Raw genomic sequence first — 18345 nt, forward strand, 5'->3', positions numbered from 1 at the left:
GGCAAAAAAAAGGTTTTTTAATAGTTTTGTAATTTTGAAATTACTCCGCGTGTGACGTCACAAGTTATCTTTGGTGAGTTTTACTGATTGGTGAATTGTCTTCCTGTAAACAGAAATCTATCACAACACTATTATTATAATGTTACATTTACTTTCAAGAAACTTCACCGTACAATTTAATGCCCTAATTTTAACCACGCGTAAGAAGATATTTTTTGTATCCAATTTCCTGTAGCACTAAACTCTCTCATATTATGAATAGAATATTTGATATTTCTGTACTGAATCCCTTATTCAATTTTGAGGATTGACAAACTTTGTTCCAATAAGGAATTCCAGCCCAATTCAACATCTAAGTTTTCAACTTTCAACTCAACAACTTTCAAGTCAACTTTCTAAGTTTTTCTAAATCGAAGCGTTCGTAAAAACAACCATAACATAGAAATGAGCAAATTACGATCAACTAAATGAGGTAATCAAAGCAATATTCCATAGATTCTTGTCAGGTCAGTGAAAGTAAGAACGCCAACCGTTTCATGACGTCACTACTGAAAAGTGACACACTAACAGTATTTGATAAATGTAACTCTAAAAAATCATATCTTTGTAAATAGCGCACAAAAAAAATAAAAAATATTTTTGCTTAGTTAAATAGTACGCTAATAGAAAAAAAAAAAATTAGGAAACAGTGGAATTCTTCATTGGAACAATTATGCATTTTACTTTGGTTTGTTTGATCAAGAACTGGAATATTAAAATTTAGAGGGACAATTTCCCGGATGTTGCAGCCGCTTTTACCATTTCATCCGCGATTTTATTTCGTATGATTCCCTTCGGCGGGATGAAATCTAAGCAATAATCCCTTCTATTTTAATTGTCAAAATACTGAGAAGATCATGTTTTATATCCAATATTATAATTGGATCATTTATCAGCAAATCCTGACAGTTCTCCAGATATAAGTTGTTACAAAAGGGTGTTTTTCAATCGGGTCTTCTCACCACCAAGGAGACAATATATTATTAAGAAACAGCATCCCACCACATTCGTAAAAAACATAAAATGAATAAAAACACTAAATCTTAAAAAGTTAATTTCTAAAAGTTAAGAAAATTTTACTGACTTGAGAAATAAAATGATTTAAAATAAAAACTTCCAATGCACTTATTACAAGCAATATAAAATAATCTAAACCACAAAACAATAACTAAATAAAATTTGTTTGCTACGCATTCTTTTACAAAATTCACTTCACCTTAAAGTCTTTTAAAAAGATGCTGAATTGTTAGGATTAAAATGAAAAAAAAATCTTCCATGGAACTAACATGTTTAAAAATCAGTCAGTTTTAAATTTAGATTTTTTAAAATAAATAATGACTGAAATATATAAAGTTTTTTAAGACAAATCGATTGCAGAATAACATACAAGTTACAAGCGATATTCATTTAATTATTATTGAATAAATCACTACATAATCCTTAAAATTTAATGATATTCGACAAAAAAATTCTGTGATGATTTCATATAGAGGCTTTACTGACAGAATGCATCAAGTCATTGAAACAAGTTGCGGGATAATCGCATTTAATGCTTTTTTATTCTTTCAACGCATTATTTCTCCCACATATTTTTTTTTTTGAAGCTTTAGAAGAGTAATCTTTATTCTAGACATATCAACATCTTGCAACTATATTTAAAAATATTTGAAATATATCGAGGCTATACTGACAGAATACATGCATTATATACAATACATTTCATAATGCGTTGAAATAATAAAAAAAAGCTTTAAATGAGATTATCCCGCAACTTGTTTTAATGACTTAATACATTTTGTTAGTAAAGTCTCGTTATAACAATATGCTATGATTATGTCCATCTATCGGTCAGCGCATTTTCCTACCTACAGGAGGTCTTGCGTTCGATTCCAGTCATGGTTGACATAAAATATTTATTAAAAAAAAAAAATAACACTGCAATATTTCGTGGTCCTTGCACTGGCAACTGAGGCGTAAGACTGACTAAGCTTTTGTGTACCAGTGCAGTGCCCCATGCACCATTAGGTGCAGATAATGGAACGGTGATGATGACTCTTGAATGAAGAAACAAAATGTAAAAAAAATTAAATACATGTAGTTTTGAAAGTAATAAAAAAAAAAACGATGTGGCCCAAAGCACGCATAATAATTTTAAAAAATGAAGATTCCGAGTGTTTGAGATAATTAAAAAAAAAACTCATGCTACGCCTTAAGAGGATATGCGGTGGGAGAGCGGTTTTATGAATAGTTATTTGAATACAGTTTTTCTGTCAATCTCTCGCAGATGCAAAAAACTCAGCAAAATCGGGGTCTCCTATTCCCGTTTTTCGCATCCCAAAACTGATCAGAATTTTAAAAAAAAGCATTAGAAATATTTTTTTTGTGTCTGCACAGTTTTTTCAAAAAATAGTTATCATATTTCGTCCGAAGACGGCAGATAAAACTAGGCATTTTTAAGAGTTTTTGGATGTTCCTAGCTCCTATAAAAGGCAATTTATTTTTTAAATACAATACAATAGTGTGTACAAAAATCACCACTCTAGTGCCATACTCGAGGGAGAAAATACGGAAATACGTTTGTATGTAGGAAAGTCTGACCGCGCATCCTCTTAAAAACACATTTTTCTCATTAAAATATGAAATAATAAAAAAACATTAATTTCCTTCGAACTGTAACCGTAGGAGTGTCTTGGGCAGGTGAGTCTTGCAACAATACACACACATACACGGGTAAGCCTTATAATGATAATTATATAAACCAACAATATATATGAACGTATTCTATGATATAGTAATGTATGCGTTTAATATGAATAAATTATGCTTTAATGTTTCTTCTCCACGTGACGCTCGAGTGATTCTAAGCTCTCGAAGGTAGAGAAGCACAGATTACACACAAGTTTTACCTAGAAAAATAGCATTCATTAAAAGGATGAATAATAATAATAATATTGGTTTATGAACAAACATAACAATTCATATCAACATTTTTTTGGTAATAAAGTAAAACCCCATTTTTAAGATTTTCAAGGAAGCAAGAAAAAAGTGTAAAACTGAGGAAATGAAAAATGCATGTAAAAAATAGGAATTTCATAAAAAGAAAAATAATTTGCTACACAATAGTGTTTATATTTCCAGATTGGGGATTGTATTTTTTTGACTATTTTCAATGATTTCACTAAAAATATTTTTTTCAAACAATATTATGTAATCTAGTTTTTTTATTTTATTATAAAACAGCATGTTAAAATTATTGTATGTGTAAATAAAAAATAATGAAAATAAAATTTTGAATTTGCATAAAATAACGTAAAATATTTTTCCCCTAAATGTTGGGAAATTTTATTTATATGGTATCACTTTTTTTTCTATGGCATCACTAAAAACAACTCATATAGATCGCTGCAAAATTGTTTCACATTTTTATGACAATTTTTAAACAATCTTTTTTTTTTTACTTTAAATATTTCTATTGTTTTAAACTTTTTGTGTTGTTTTAAACATCGCAACTTATTGATATTAAAACTTAATTGTTCCTAAACGTTTGTCAACTGTGTATCATGATTGACAAGTCAATATGACGTTTTTGTTAAAATGAAAACTAAAATTAAGACAACAATTTCTCCTTCATTAGTTGTTTACCTGTTTTTATTCTTCATTCGTGTGACACACGCCGTGGCCCACGGAGCGCGGCACCATTATTACGAATTACAACATAATTTTGGCCTTTTTGACACATCAAATGAATTCCGAAAAAAATAAACGTAAACCCGGGGTGATGAAAATTTTTAAAAACGATAATTGTGGGGAATATTTGTATGAAGAAAAATGGGTCCTGAACATTTCGGTGTAAAAAGTGGGAAAACGTAAAATCGAGAAACGTAAAAACGAGGTTTCACTGCATGCGATTTATGTCCATGTTACTTGGTCGTGTATTTTGTGACAGTAATACTTACGTCTTTTTGAATTGTTGACTTGCTAGGAACTTTTTTCACTGCAGATTTTCTTCTGTCACTTTCTCGACTGTCTGAATCATCGTCTGATGTGTCACTGTCACTAGAAAACAGCATTTCAATGTAAAAAGGCTAATAACTTCAAATTTTAAAAACAATGTTTCATAAATTGGAGTTACAAAAAAATCCTCGTACGTTAATTAGATATTAAAATGAATGCTCACATTCCATTAATTAAGCATTTATTAGAGCTAAAAAATAATGCTAGGGTAGGTATACGCATCCCATAAATTAGAGGCATCAAAGAATGTTTATAATACATAAAAACAGCGCTACAAAAGAATGTTTATATTCCATAAATGAGGAAGTTCAGCGTTACAGGGTGTATTTTAAACTCTGTGTCATCCGAAACCACGATGATCAGTATGGGCAAGAAGACATATTAGCATATTTAAAACAATATTTAGAACGCAGAATTAAAAAAAAAAAAATTAAAAAAACAAATGGTTGCTTACTTCTGCAGGGGAGAAGCGAGGGGGCGTGGCCATGTGGTTGACGGTGTATCAGACTCCCTCCTCCCCTCTCCTCGCTTCTCCCAAGCAGAAGTAAGCAACTTTTGTTTTTTTTTAATATTTTATTTTGGTAAATTTTATTCGTTCTGAAAATTTATTTTAATATGCCAATATGTCTTCTTGGTCATACTGATTATCGTGGTTTCGGAAGTGACAGGGTTTAAAGAACACATAATACGATACATAAAATAAACAAAAAAAATTGAATTAGTTCGATATATATAAATATACAGATATTTATATATATCAAGCTAATTCAATTTTTTTTGTTTATTTTATGTATCATATTATCATCACTATGTTTTGTAATTTTTAAATTACACTACTGTGACGTCACGAGTTTAAGTCTGTGAGTTTTCTTAACATTTAAAAAGAGAATGATGTAGCTTTCAAAACACGCTGAACATGCCTACTTGGAAACTGGTAATGATCGGCTATTCTAAATTGAATTTTTATTAATTTTTTCATGCATTTTTGTGAAACTTAGCTGTACGATTAAATGTTCCATTTTTATCAATCCAAATTCCAGTAACACTGAACTTTCGCATTAGCCACGAAAAATAGTCTTATTCCATAAAAAAATTAAATCTATAGAATAATGCTCACATTCCATTATTTTATTGCTCTTGTCTTTGCTATATAGTTTTATGTTCTTTTCATTCAGTTTCTTGTAATATAATAAATAAATAAACAAGAGCTACAAAATTAAAGAATGTTTATATTACATAATAAATTAAAGCTACAAAAGAAATATATGCATAGTAATAATAATAATATTACTTGGCTGAAGGCCATTTTTGTGAAAGATTAACCTCAAGGGTGCTTTACAATTGTATACTCAAACTTACATTATAACTATTGAGGGTATGATAAACTAAAGAAGTGAGATTTTAGCTGGGATTTGAACTGACTGGGACCGTCGATGATTCGTGAGTTTGAAGGCAATTGGTTCCAGGCAGAGGTGCCGGCAATGGCAAAAGTGTGATCTACGAATCTAGTGTTTGGGCAGCGCTGGATTTTGACAAGTTTTCCTCTGCCTGAATCAGATTTATGATTTAGCCAAACATTTCTATTTTGGGTGCAAGTTTTGGTCTGCGACACTATCCATGGAGACCATAATGCAGTTTTTGTTTTTTATCTTTATTATAAATATGCATTTATTTCGTTTTACTCTGAATTATAAATACGCAAATAATGTAACAAATACCTGTTACTAGAACTTTCCGGTAATTCTTCTTTCACGTGAGGTACATCATTTTCAGTTTGTTTTTTATTCACCTAGAAATATATACAAAAACTATACAACGACCATTTTTTTATGTATTTTTTTTTTATTTGGATTCTGTTGATTTAGCCTAATATTTAAAAATTAATACAATTCAAAACAGGTTCGAACCTCTGGTATGTGAGTCCGCAACACTACTCTACACACTCCACTACACAGTTCGTCTTAAATTAGGATATTTTTAAAATATTTTCAAACGATGTAAAAAAAAAACCTTTTTTTAATAGCTCTTTTACTTCACAAAGGTCAACAGAGTTGAGGAAATGTGGATGTTCAAACATAGGCAGAATGGTGAATTTTACTTAGGCTACTAAAACCAGTCAATGACAGGTCATAAGCCATGTAAATGCCTAGAATTCCATATTCATCGCCCTTTCCACACCTAATGGTGCATGGAAGCACTGCATTGGTACACCAATCGCTGCTTATCCTAATAATTTATTACATGAAGGTAAGATGATCAGTCTTACGCGTCTGGTATCAGTTCAAGTGCAGTGTAAAAACACATTTAAAATGAATATTTCATGTCAACCATGCTGGGAATTGAACCCGAGACCTTTTGCATGATAGGCGAATGCGCTGAGGCAGCCGAATTTTATGTTCCGCTCTCTAAGATGTTTTCCCTCTCTTTTGCAATAAATTTAAAGAATAATTAATGTTTCTCAGTGTGCAAAGTGATCAGATAAATAAGCCAATGACAGGTCATAAGCCGTGTTAACTTCATAGTCCAGCTGCTTTATTTAATTATAATCAATTGTTGTCTTCAGCAAATCTTTTAAGACTTTCTGATAGAAGAATCCTAACTGACCTAATATTACTTTTTAAGGTGAACAATTCATTAATTGACTGTCCAGATTTGCTGGAGTTGGTGTGTTTCCGTGTACCTGGTCGACATACCCGCCACAGATCTCCTTTTTGTTCTGCAAGTTCTAGAACCAACTATCACATGCACTCGCCTATCCCTGGGCTCCATAGATATGGCAATCAGTATGAGGACAAGGCTGATATATTTGGTTCTGGACTTGACGGTTATAAAACGAGTCTGATTTCTTTTTTTCTCTCGCAATATTATTCTTAAACTTTTCTTTATATTTAAAAATGTTTTTCCTTTTTTGTTTTTTCATATTTATGTATTTATTTCGTTAATATTTTTGGTTGCTTATGTGTATTTACCTACTTGTTATTATTGTTATAGTTGTGCAATTTTATAATTTTTTGTTATGTTTTTATATGTCTTTTTTTTTTCATATTTATGTTCAATATATGAAGACCTGTAATAAAATAGGGCTTAAATACCAAAAAATAAAAAATGACGTTGAGTATGAGGAAATGTTCTATATGCCTACGCCAATAACACAAATTAGAAGTTATGTACCAGAATTTTTTTTTTATATCAATCTGAAGTCTGAAGATATGGGATGGAGCCTAAGTACAATACCCATTAACGCATATAAGGGCCTACGTGATTAATCGCAGCGCTAAGCATTTCATACAAAATGGCTGGACGCGAGACTTGTGATCCGGATACGCCTTTTACCACAAATCGGAAAAGAAGTGGTTTTAATAAGTTAAGTGAAAATAAAAAGTTAAAAGCCCAAGGGAAACAATATTGTTCTACTAAAAATGTGATTGTACCAGCAATAAGTCCTCCGAATACTTCGGTAAGTCGATTTGTTTTTAAAAATCTGTTTTGACAAATTTTTGACAAGTTTCAACTAGCGTTCAGAATCTAGGGATGTGCAAACGATGTCTGAGGTGCATAGGGGTCAAAGCACGTAGCCTGGGAGGAGAAATCGAGTGAACACGATCACCGTGAGTGATATTTTCTGCCATTTTTTAAATGAAGAACCGACTGTCAAAAATTTTATGTTTGTATGGGGAATTCCAAATAATTGTCGGCGAATTTCGTTTTTGAATTGCACGGCGTCTGATATTTCAATTATTTTAGTATGGAAAAATATCGGCTTAAAATACAATCTTTGAGTGAATTACTAAAATTTTAAGAATAGCGGAGTATTTTATGTTCATTTGCATGATACTTTGCCTTATTTATTCTGAGATTTTAAAAGGATTTTTCTATATTTATAGCTGTAATAAGTGCTAAATTGACCCCGTTATACCAAATTTTACAAATTTTATTCAAACGTTTTAACTAAAATTCATGTATAATTTAGTATGTATTTTGTATATAATTTAGAAGATTAATAGCTTTATAGCTTAATTTACAAGAAAAATTGGGCATTTTCCTAATTACTCCTGCGAAATTATCAGATAGGTGGGTGAACATTTATTTTTTGGCAAGAAAGCGATAAAAATACGGCTTTTCGAAATGTCAAAAGTGAAATACATATTCGCCCAGGTAAATAATTTGTAGTGTTGCTTGTATGTTAACCTTAGAAAGTGGCATTTAGGGTTATTTTTGACAGTCCTCCGTAAAGTTGACTTTTTTTTTCAGTTCACTTGCAAGTGCCAGAATGACTGTAAAAGTCTTCTTTATGATCAAAAACTGCAGTTGCATAAATAATTTTACGAAGCTGGTGACCGGTTGAAGCAAAGTGCATATTTAATGGGATTATTCCATATTTCAAACATTAAAAGACGGAGAAATGGGAAATACAAAAACCCATCAGAAAGCAAAAGGCTGTTTATTACACTGTCCCTAATGACAATGGTCAAGTAGTCAATGTCTGTCGTGCCACTTTTATTGATATATTTGGAGTAAGTATTAAGATATTCGAGTCCTACTAATAGAGAAAAAAACGCGGAGAGACTATCCTCACCGAAAAAGGGGTAATAAGAAAAAAAACCGAAAATTCGATCTTGAAGACGAAAACCAAGTCATCGGGCATGTTAAATTGTTTCCACGACAAGAAAGCCACTATTCACGAGCTAAGACAAGTAATAAATTCATTAAATTTAAAAATAAATAAATAAATTGGCGATATAAAAACCTATAAACTACGCCAATTAGATTACCAAAGCCGGATCACGGACGAAAAAAAAAAGATTTACTCAACATGATCGAGTATATGCCTTCTGAAGAACACAAAAATTTCGACAAAAATCTTTTCCAGTAGAGAGTTATGATAGATATCTTTTTCCATTGATTAATAATTATTATTTTCAATTTACATGCCTACATTATAAATGATGTATTTTTTTGTTCAAAATTATTAGTTTTACGCATCCTTGAATTAAAAATCAGACATTTTAATGGATGTTGGTGATAGGCCCTATTTTATGTTTTTACGCTTGGCACTTAGGCCTGACTAATGAAATAGCAGTTGGTCTTAAGGCCTTCTCAATTACTTTGTTATTTTATACCCTTTTAAAATAATATTTTACTATATAATTTTCACTAAACTTATTTCTTACACATTTGTACACATTTTAAAGAATTGAAAAATATATGCTGTATACCAAAAAAACTGAGTATATCTTTAAACCCTTGTAACTTTTTTTCACTTTTCTGGTGCTTAGGCCCAATTTTATTACAGGTCTTCATATGTTAAAGGCAATTTATGCCGTTTATGTAAAATAAATAAATAAATAAATATTCTCTTTAGTTGAAATGTGAATCTATAAAAAATGTGAAAACTAAATATTTAGAATGAAATGTAAAATACAAACCTTTTTGTTGTTATCAGAACATCGGGATTGTGAGGGCGAATTGGGTTCAGATGACGGCTCATCATCGTCTATTTCAATTATCTGAAAAGTAAAATGAATTAAATAATTATTATTTAGGATGATTTATACAAAGAAAATCACCATGTCATATCCCTATAGGGATAGAACAGGGCACTACTTCGTCTTTGAAATTATTTCGACTTTCGACAAGTCAAATATTTTATTGTCTAGAGTAGAGGTTCCTAAAGGGTTCCACAGGAGGGTGTCACATGGGTTCCGAGAGTTAGGACATATTGTCGTAGAAAACAGGGAGTCAACGCTGTGACGCTGACGCTTTTATCGGTAAATAGCTTCACATTTGAAAAATGCTATCAGCATGTACAGAATCCATTCACAAATAAAACCAAAAAATCAATATTGACTGTATCAGAGGATGAGAATTTGATCGATATTAATAATTCAATTCTAAAACAAAAACTTGAAAAACATTAAATACGTGCAGTAAAAATTTTTAAATTCAAAACCCATTCTTTCTTTTCAAGTTAAAGATTAAAACATGCAATCAATAAGGTCACAAGTCTTAAAGATAACATTTTTGTCAATTTACTTCTACATGTCTAGATGGGGTTTCACCAAAAAAGGTTAACCAATTAGGGTTCCATGGTTAAAAAAATTGGGAACCGCTGGTCTAGAGAAAAGCTCCCCGTTTCAAAGGAATCTATGCAATCTATCTTTTATATTGTCTATGCCTAAACACATTGTTTAAGTACCCTTTTCTAAGGTATTTTTCTCTACTTGACAAGTGCACGAGAAAGGGTTTAAAAAATGTGACCCTCCAGACATTTAATTTAAATCAACAATGTTTTGAGTATGCCAAATGTTTGTAGACAGGCTGGATTTCCTCTCCATGGAATTATTTAGATATAAATTTGTTACAACAGAGAGGGATAACATTTTTGTGTAAAGTGGTCACTGAAACCAGTCAACGACAGGTCACAAGCCCTGTTGATGCCTAGACTTCCATATTGCCTTCTTAAAAATTGGTTTCCCTTTTTTTGTAACCATTCAATCTGATGCACCGCACCGTTGCATCATGCCAAGTCTTTTTACAATTTAATACACAGTGCATAGCATTCAATATTCTGCATATGTTTTAACATCCGTATTTTTTAAAATCTTACATCATCATTTTCGAGAAGTGTTAAATGTTATGGATTTAGGTAAAATTAATTTTTTCATTCAATTCACATACATGTGCGTGTATTGGTCTTGTGCATGTGGTCTTATTTATTTAATAACCACCCTGAGGGCTCTTACAATTTACAGTTAAAAAGTACATAAAGCATTTTAGAATAAAACAAAAATAAAATCATAACTATTACACTAAACATGTAATTAATTCTATAAAAAGAAAAAGGAAATAAAGTGAAGATGAGAAATACATTAAAAAGAGGAGAATTGAGGGGATGGCCATTCGATGGATAGCATAGCTGATTTGATTTCAGCAGGAGTAGTGTGGAGCAAGTCCAACAACTCAGCATAATTATTAGCAGTTCTGCGGATGCTCACTAGGGGAGGGGAGAATGGTGGGTGAAGTTTGTCCTATTGTACTCATTGTCTTGTGCATGTATTGGTCTGGTGAGTGTGCTCTTGTGCATGTATCGGTCTTGTGGATGCAGTCTTGTGCATGTATCGGTCTTGTGCATGGATTGGTCTCGTTTATGTATCGGTCTTGTGCATGTATTTGTCTTCTGATCTTTACATATTTTTTACGTTACCATTTTTGAGTGTTTATTTTCTATTTCTGTCTTATACACTATGTTTAAAGCACTGCATGAGGTTAACGAACCTATAATAACACTACTATGTACTAATAAAGACAAACCTCATCACTGAAGTCAATGGTTTTAGTAGGTTTGGCTTTACTGGAGTTGACGGTCAAGCTGTGCTTGGATACCAAGTGTCTGTGGAGTTCTTCCACTTTGCTGAACATCATTTTACAGTCACCAAACAGGCACTTTAACGTTCCCGTACTAGTTTTCTTTTTGGCTTCTTGATCTGAAACATAAAAAAAATTTGGTTGATTTGGTGTTTATTTTGTAGAACTCCATATTTAAACTTATAATATTAGAAATCAAACACTGATTTGAGTCTACTGAACAATTTAATTTATTTTTACAAATATAAAAATAAAAACTTTGTGACAATTGTTTTGACTTATTAGGCTGAAAATGCTTGTTGTTTGAAAATGCCTTAATAAGTCGAAACAATTGTCACGAAGTTTTTATTTTTATATTTGTAAAAATAAAATAAATTGTTCAGTAGACTCAAATCAGTGTTTGATTTCTAATATTATAGGTATAAAAAATAAACATTTAAAATTTGAAAATGAAAAAATTCAGTGTTTTATAAAGTGTAAAACCAAATCTAAACCAATATTTCATGTCAAACCTGTAATGAATCAAACCTGGAATCAGACTGATCTGGAATGACTTTACATCACTAAATTTTATGTTTTTCAACAATCTCTTGCAGAACTGTATCGAGTGAAATTATACAATCGTGAACAGGTATTTTGGATCGCATAATGGACTTTTTTATGCAAGAGATTGTTGAAAAACACAGAACTTAGTAACAAAATGTCAATCCACCATGAATTAATTAATAGAGAAAATGATTTTTATATAAAGTGGTATAAATATTTGCCACTATCCTATAAAGGGTTGAACCAAAGACTTACCTTTGTCGATGATCTTCCGCTTGGCGTCATTCCTTTCGCGGCAGTCGTTGCGCACGTGCGCAAGCAGGTCGGCCGCGCACGGGAAGGCCTCGCCGCAGTCCGGGCATGCGGGCCCCGCCCAGCCGTGCGCTGAGTGCGCGTGGGCTGCCAGCTGCGCGCGCGCGGGGAAGGCGCGCCCGCACACTTCGCACGCAAAGTGCCGCTGCTCGCGCATGTGCGACTTGCGGTGGTTGTTGAGGTTCGTCACCTGGGGGAAAACAGCAACCCAAAATGTAGCCCTTGAGGACGTTTTATTATACTGTTAGCTTAGTTTATTTTTGTACAGAATAATTAAGGGTGTAAAATGTTTCCCTCGGTACTGGACACCCGAGTGATTTTAAGAAATAAGTACAAAAATCGTAAAAGGATAAATATTTAAAAAATATATTTTTTAATTCAATTGTATACCTGGGCAAATGCTTTGTCGCATCCTGGCTCAGTACAAGCAAATGGTTTCTCTCCAGTATGCAATCTGATATGATTATTCAAATTCGTCACCTGAAATTTATATATTTAGGATTCAAACGTTCGGCTCAAGGATTAACAGATTAAGTTGTTTTTAGTATCCTCAACGATGTCCATTCTATATTACGGGCATAGTAACATAATTCATTGCCGGCTAATTATTATAATTACATACGATCGCTCTGCACACAAAAATCAACCATAACAATGCAAATGGAGCTTGAAATAATAACAACAAACAAAATTTGATACAACGATGTGTCAGATAGTCATCCAAAAACAACGAATCTGTCGTATCTAAAAATGGGAAAATTTAGAAATACACAATCAAAGACAAAATCGAAAACTAAAAAGCAGAGACAATACATAACTCATATATCTCCATTCAGACATTGATTTCTTTACATTTATGCATTATCTCATGCACACAATAATTTTGAATTTAGCCATGCCATTTCCTGGTCTAAATATTCCTAACCATTCTTTCACTGTCCATTTTTTCTGCATGTCTAAAACATTGCAGCTTCCTTTTCTATGTTTTGATGCTAACACTTGTCTCAGCCTCGTGTTTTTCAAGGTTCTTGACATTGGTGCACCAATTGCCAGACATTCGCCCAAGAGATCACACTTTGATAGCACTCAGCTAAAGAATGTAAAGATGAAACATGGTAATTTATACTGCGGCGGGTATTACCTACATACACAGAGTCGTTGACTTAAGACCACATTCGGTTCCGATAAATAGGAAGTAAGAATATCTGGTTTATGGAATCCTATGATTTTCTTTTTTAATTTTTCGAATTGTGTAATAGTTTTCTATGCCCCGGTTAAAATCGAATTAAAATTTTGTTGAGAAATTAACATTTATCTTTTTGTAGACATTACCAAAAAGCTTTTGGCCTGCTATTGTCATTGATTGGGGATCATTATTGTTATGGATAGGCTTTATAGAGCCATTTTTTAAATAAAACGTGAATCTATGTAATATTGAATTTAAACTGACAAAAGTCTTAAACTAAAACTATAAGTGAAACTTTAATACAACTTATTTTGTCATCACATGTTAAGGATTTATTTAAATGGTTTAGAGAAGAGGTGGGTTTTAAGTTGTTTCGGAAACAACATTTTACTTTTAACCACAGGGACTGCAACTGAAATTTAATTCCATGTAGTGAGTTGGTTACATACAGGTAAAATTACTTTTCTTATTGTTGCAGACAGACATTGATCTAAGGGTCAGACGTCTGTCAGCTAGTTTATCTAGAATGCATAGTTTTTTCAGATGTTCCGAAGCAGTATCAGTGTACTTCCTGCAGTTAGTGAAGTGATCTAAACTGGGAGATCCCAAAAATAAGTCTCACTGCGGCGCCTAATACAGACGGTGGGTGTAAAGTCAAACATTTGTAAGCCACATAGAGAGTAAATCGACGACTACCTGTAATTAATAAGATTGAATATAGATACCTGAGTGAAAGCTTTCCCACATTCCTGACATTTGTAAGGACGTTCATTAGTGTGGATACGAAGATGTGCACGCAGATTATTCGACTGGGAAAAGCCTGAAATATTTAAAACATTTTGTGTATGCAATTTAGGTATATTATGCCGTATTTATTATCCATTTATTTATTTTTTACAATCAAATTTAACATTAAAATCAGCAAGGTTTTAACAAAGTATTAAAAGTATTATAATAAAAACAAAATACTAAACACTATTAATCACAATTAACAAAAATTTCAGTGGCAAACACAGAAGAAAAAATATTAGAAAAGGTTTTGGAGTGACACAGGCAATGTGGCAATGACACGGGAACCCGAGACCTCTTGCATGGTAGGCAAGCGCGCTGACCATTATTATATATAATAATGTTTGGATAATTTATATAGCGCCATTTTTGTGAAAATCACCTCAAGGGTGCTGTACAATAAATAAATATCCTAACACGTCTTTCAGCTACAGAGCACATGGACAAAAAGAAATCTAGCCCCTATTTACATTTTTATTTTTAAAATTTTTATTTGACAATGAAGTTTAGAGTTTAAGTGATATTTCAAAAACGAAATAAAAAGCAAATTTATAAAATTGGAAGTTAGATAGCAACAAGTCTCGAAGCTACTGAGCGCATGGACGGTTGAAATTCTAGACCCCATTTACTAAATTTAGATATTTGATAGTTGATAACATTTACATAATATGATAGTTAACATCACAAAAAGTCTCGCAGCTTCAAAACGCATCGAGAAATGAATTTCAACAACATAAGAATGATTTTAAAAAGTTAATAATAAAAAAATAATTTAAAAAAACGCAATAATAATACATTGAGCAAAGAACTAGTAAGTATGGCAATAAAGTGAACATGTAACAGCACAAAAAGTAAAATATAAAAAACTAAACAAAGATGGCATTCCTTAACTTATTATTAAGGTTAACAAGACAATAGACGATACTCAAACTCAAACCACAAGGCGGACCATCAACTGCGGGGTTATTTACTACAACTAGATTCATGGTAGCATTAATGGAGGAAGAAACAAAGGTGTGTTTTAGTGGTTAACTCAAAAATCCTGATTTTTAAGTTAACTAGTTATAGTAATTACCCTACGAATGTATTATATGCTAAGACTAATGTAAGGCATTCCAATAACAAATAATATAACTACTACGCATTGTTAAATTAATGTTCAAAATTTTATATTGCGTTATTTTGAACTACGCGAAAAAAAACAGTGTAAAAAGAGGTTCCGCTGTAATTTTGACCTGCTGCTGCATGTGATACATATTTTTTGTTAATAGTCAAGTAAAAAAATATATATATTATTTTTGTATAATTAAACTAAATATGTAAAAGGCAATTGGGACTTATAAGATAGATAAGTAAATAAAAAATACATACATATATATCACACTAACCTTTGGTGCAGTGAGGACATACATATTTGCGCTCCGCACGATGGTTCCTCATGTGGTTCTGATACTTGAGATTCTTATCAAAGGATTTGTTGCACAATGAGCAGTAGAACATGTAGTCCGCACCGGACGTCTGCCAAGGAATATTATTTTCTCAAATGAAAATCATCACAACTACTTACTAATAAATTCAAAGTACAAGACACAATAAAAAAGTTCAGTGCTATGGGATTTCGGATATAAAAATGTATTCTTACACGTGGTAAAAATTGGAGCATTTTATTTTACGGCGAAGTTTCTTAAAGATACATAAAAAAATTAATAAAACTACAGTAGGGCCTTGACAATTCAGACAGGCAAAAACAGAACTGTGGTCTGCAATACTTTTATGGTAATAAAACATGTATGTTTAACATTAGAAATTTCTTTAATCATCAAAAGACAATCTCAATAATATTAACAATAGTGAATAAACATGTAGGAAGGCCGTATACACAATTGTACTAGATCGATGATTGACAACCGACTGCTTAGCATGGCGTTTGACGAAGGTGAAATGTCTCACGCCTTCCAGGGAACGCCCCTGCCCGGATTACCGCAATCATACGATAAGCAGGGGTCCAGTTTAGCGAGGCTCTACCGTACTTTGAAACGTCACAGGTTTTGGTGAACAATAACCGATCAATTATAACGTTGTTATGTGTTGCGATAGATTTCTGGTTTCCTTTTTTTAGTGCGTTTTGTGATGTACTGGATTCCTTTTTAAATGTCAGGAAAACTCACAGACTTGAACTCTAAAACGTCGCGGAGTGTGTAATTTAAAAATTATGTATATCCACAAAAATCTAAATTTATTGGCTTAATTTTAAAGTATATTTTTAAAAAAACCAATGAACTTTTTTTATTGGTTAAAACCACATTTAAAAATAATGAAACCGCATTTCCTAGAATTGCAGTTTGAAGCCTTTGTCCTGAACACCGTCGATGTGATACTTGAAGGTGTGGTGATCAGTCTCACGCTTTAAATGCCAGCTCAGGGACAGTGAAATATTGCAGTGTATAATCACTCATTAAATTCATATTTCATCAAGTCAATCTTGCCAGGAGCCCAGCCTGGGACCCCCAGCATGGTAGATGAACGCGCCAACTACTACACTACGAGACGGACTTATCTCAACTCTTCTTATCTTATACTTTATATAAATGTTATACTTTGCACGAATTATCGTTAGTATTGAAGTGTTGAAAAGTCTCAAAATTTCAAGACTTGGTCTCTGAATCTCGTTTTAGTCTCGAGACTCAAATTTGTGTCGATTAAAAAAATGTGTATTTTGTTTTCATTGACAATCTGACAGATGGAAAAATAATTCAATTTTTAAGTAATGCATTCGCTACCTACACATGCATTTGCTACTTACACATGAAATGAGATCCCATCCTATTTCTTTAAGATCCCAGCAGTATTTCTACGCTTTAAAACGACGTTTGATGCGCGTATGCGGTTTTTGGACTATTCTTAATTCTTTGATTTATTACTATCATTTTATATTTTTTATATCTTTTGTATGCTGACATACATACATGTATATATATATATTTCTTTTTATACCCATGTTTTAATATTGTTTTTAAATTTCTGTATATCTAACAAACTCATTATTTTGTATATTTTATATTGTAAAAGACACTTGTGCCGTATAATAAATAAGTTAAAAGTTAACTCTATAGTTGAAAATATAAGATTGCACAATTCATCATTTAATTTATTTTATTTATTTTTTAATGTCAGAATGGGCAGAAATGCATTTTTCGCATTGAAAGAGATAAGTAATTTTTATAACAAAGTTTATTTTCATAATAAATTATCGTGAAGTGTTACACGAAAATGTTCCATTAGTAAAATCGGAAGAGAATTGTTTATGACTGTCACTTTTGACGGAATGGTTATGTTGTAAATTACGAAGTTAAATTGCAAATAAATACCTGATTCATATAAAGTTTTCCATCTTGTACCACGACCTGGGGTTCTACCGGCGAATTGACTTCAGAATTCTCCGATTCAGCGTTGGCATCTTGTACGTACGGCTGACATTTCGCGCAAGCGAATGTTGTGCTGTCCCCCGTCGTAAAAAGCTGTCAAAAAATAATACATCACATTAAACAAGCAAAAAAGACACGGGCGGGACAAAGCGACACGTAAAATGCAACGCGACTAGTTTATTTTTCCAAAATAAACGATCCGCCTTAAAACAAAAATACTCCGCACAAAAAAAACTATTAAAAAAACATACGCCTTTTACTGCCAAGATATCGCCTTGACTCGCAAACTTTGCAATATTGAACGGGGCATTTCATTCAGCGTGTAAATATATGGTTACTTCGACATATTTCTTAGACATCTTGGGGAATTTACGACCGAAAGTCTGGATCAATCTTTAGTTAGAAGGGAAGTCTTACTAGTTAAAAATGACAACAAAAATAATGTTTTCACTTACGTTCCCCGGCTGTAGGCAAAAACTGCAAACATCCATAGCTTTCCGCAATAGTTTTATACACTAGACTAGTCGTCATAAAATGGGCTGCCGCGGCGTAGATCATAAAAAGGATGGAAAAGCCATTACTCGCGCTAAAAATCAAATAAAAAAACAGTGTACGCTTCATCACCTACACACAGCAAGTTGGTAATATACTTATATTTTTTCATAAGTT

At 32.3% G+C, this 18345-nt stretch overlaps 1 protein-coding gene across 2 annotated transcripts; it reads right to left on the reverse strand.

Annotated features, from left to right (window-relative positions):
• Positions 1 to 1429: 1429 nt before the first annotated feature.
• LOC148279799 (uncharacterized) lies at positions 1430 to 18345 on the reverse strand. 2 transcript variants are annotated; one of them, XM_088229393.1, is made up of 11 exons: positions 18132 to 18345; positions 17620 to 17769; positions 15640 to 15769; positions 14188 to 14282; positions 12667 to 12756; positions 12220 to 12466; positions 11365 to 11537; positions 9480 to 9560; positions 5772 to 5842; positions 3996 to 4095; positions 1430 to 2945 (listed from the first exon to the last, which is right to left on the reverse strand). In XM_088229393.1, the coding sequence occupies exons 1-11, from the start codon at positions 18165 to 18167 to the stop codon at positions 2865 to 2867; spliced, it is 1254 nt and encodes a 417-aa protein (XP_088085519.1). In that variant the 5' UTR covers positions 18168 to 18345; the 3' UTR covers positions 1430 to 2864. The 2 variants fall into 2 exon arrangements, with proteins under 2 accessions (XP_088085519.1, XP_088085520.1); XM_088229394.1 differs by having other exon boundaries at positions 15640 to 15712; positions 18132 to 18332.

The sequence above is a fragment of the Micrasema longulum genome, unplaced genomic scaffold (genome assembly GCF_059751315.1).
Source record: "Micrasema longulum isolate JH-2025_06_02 unplaced genomic scaffold, ASM5975131v1 h1tg000664l, whole genome shotgun sequence".
Classification (NCBI taxonomy): Eukaryota; Metazoa; Arthropoda; class Insecta; order Trichoptera; family Brachycentridae; genus Micrasema; species Micrasema longulum.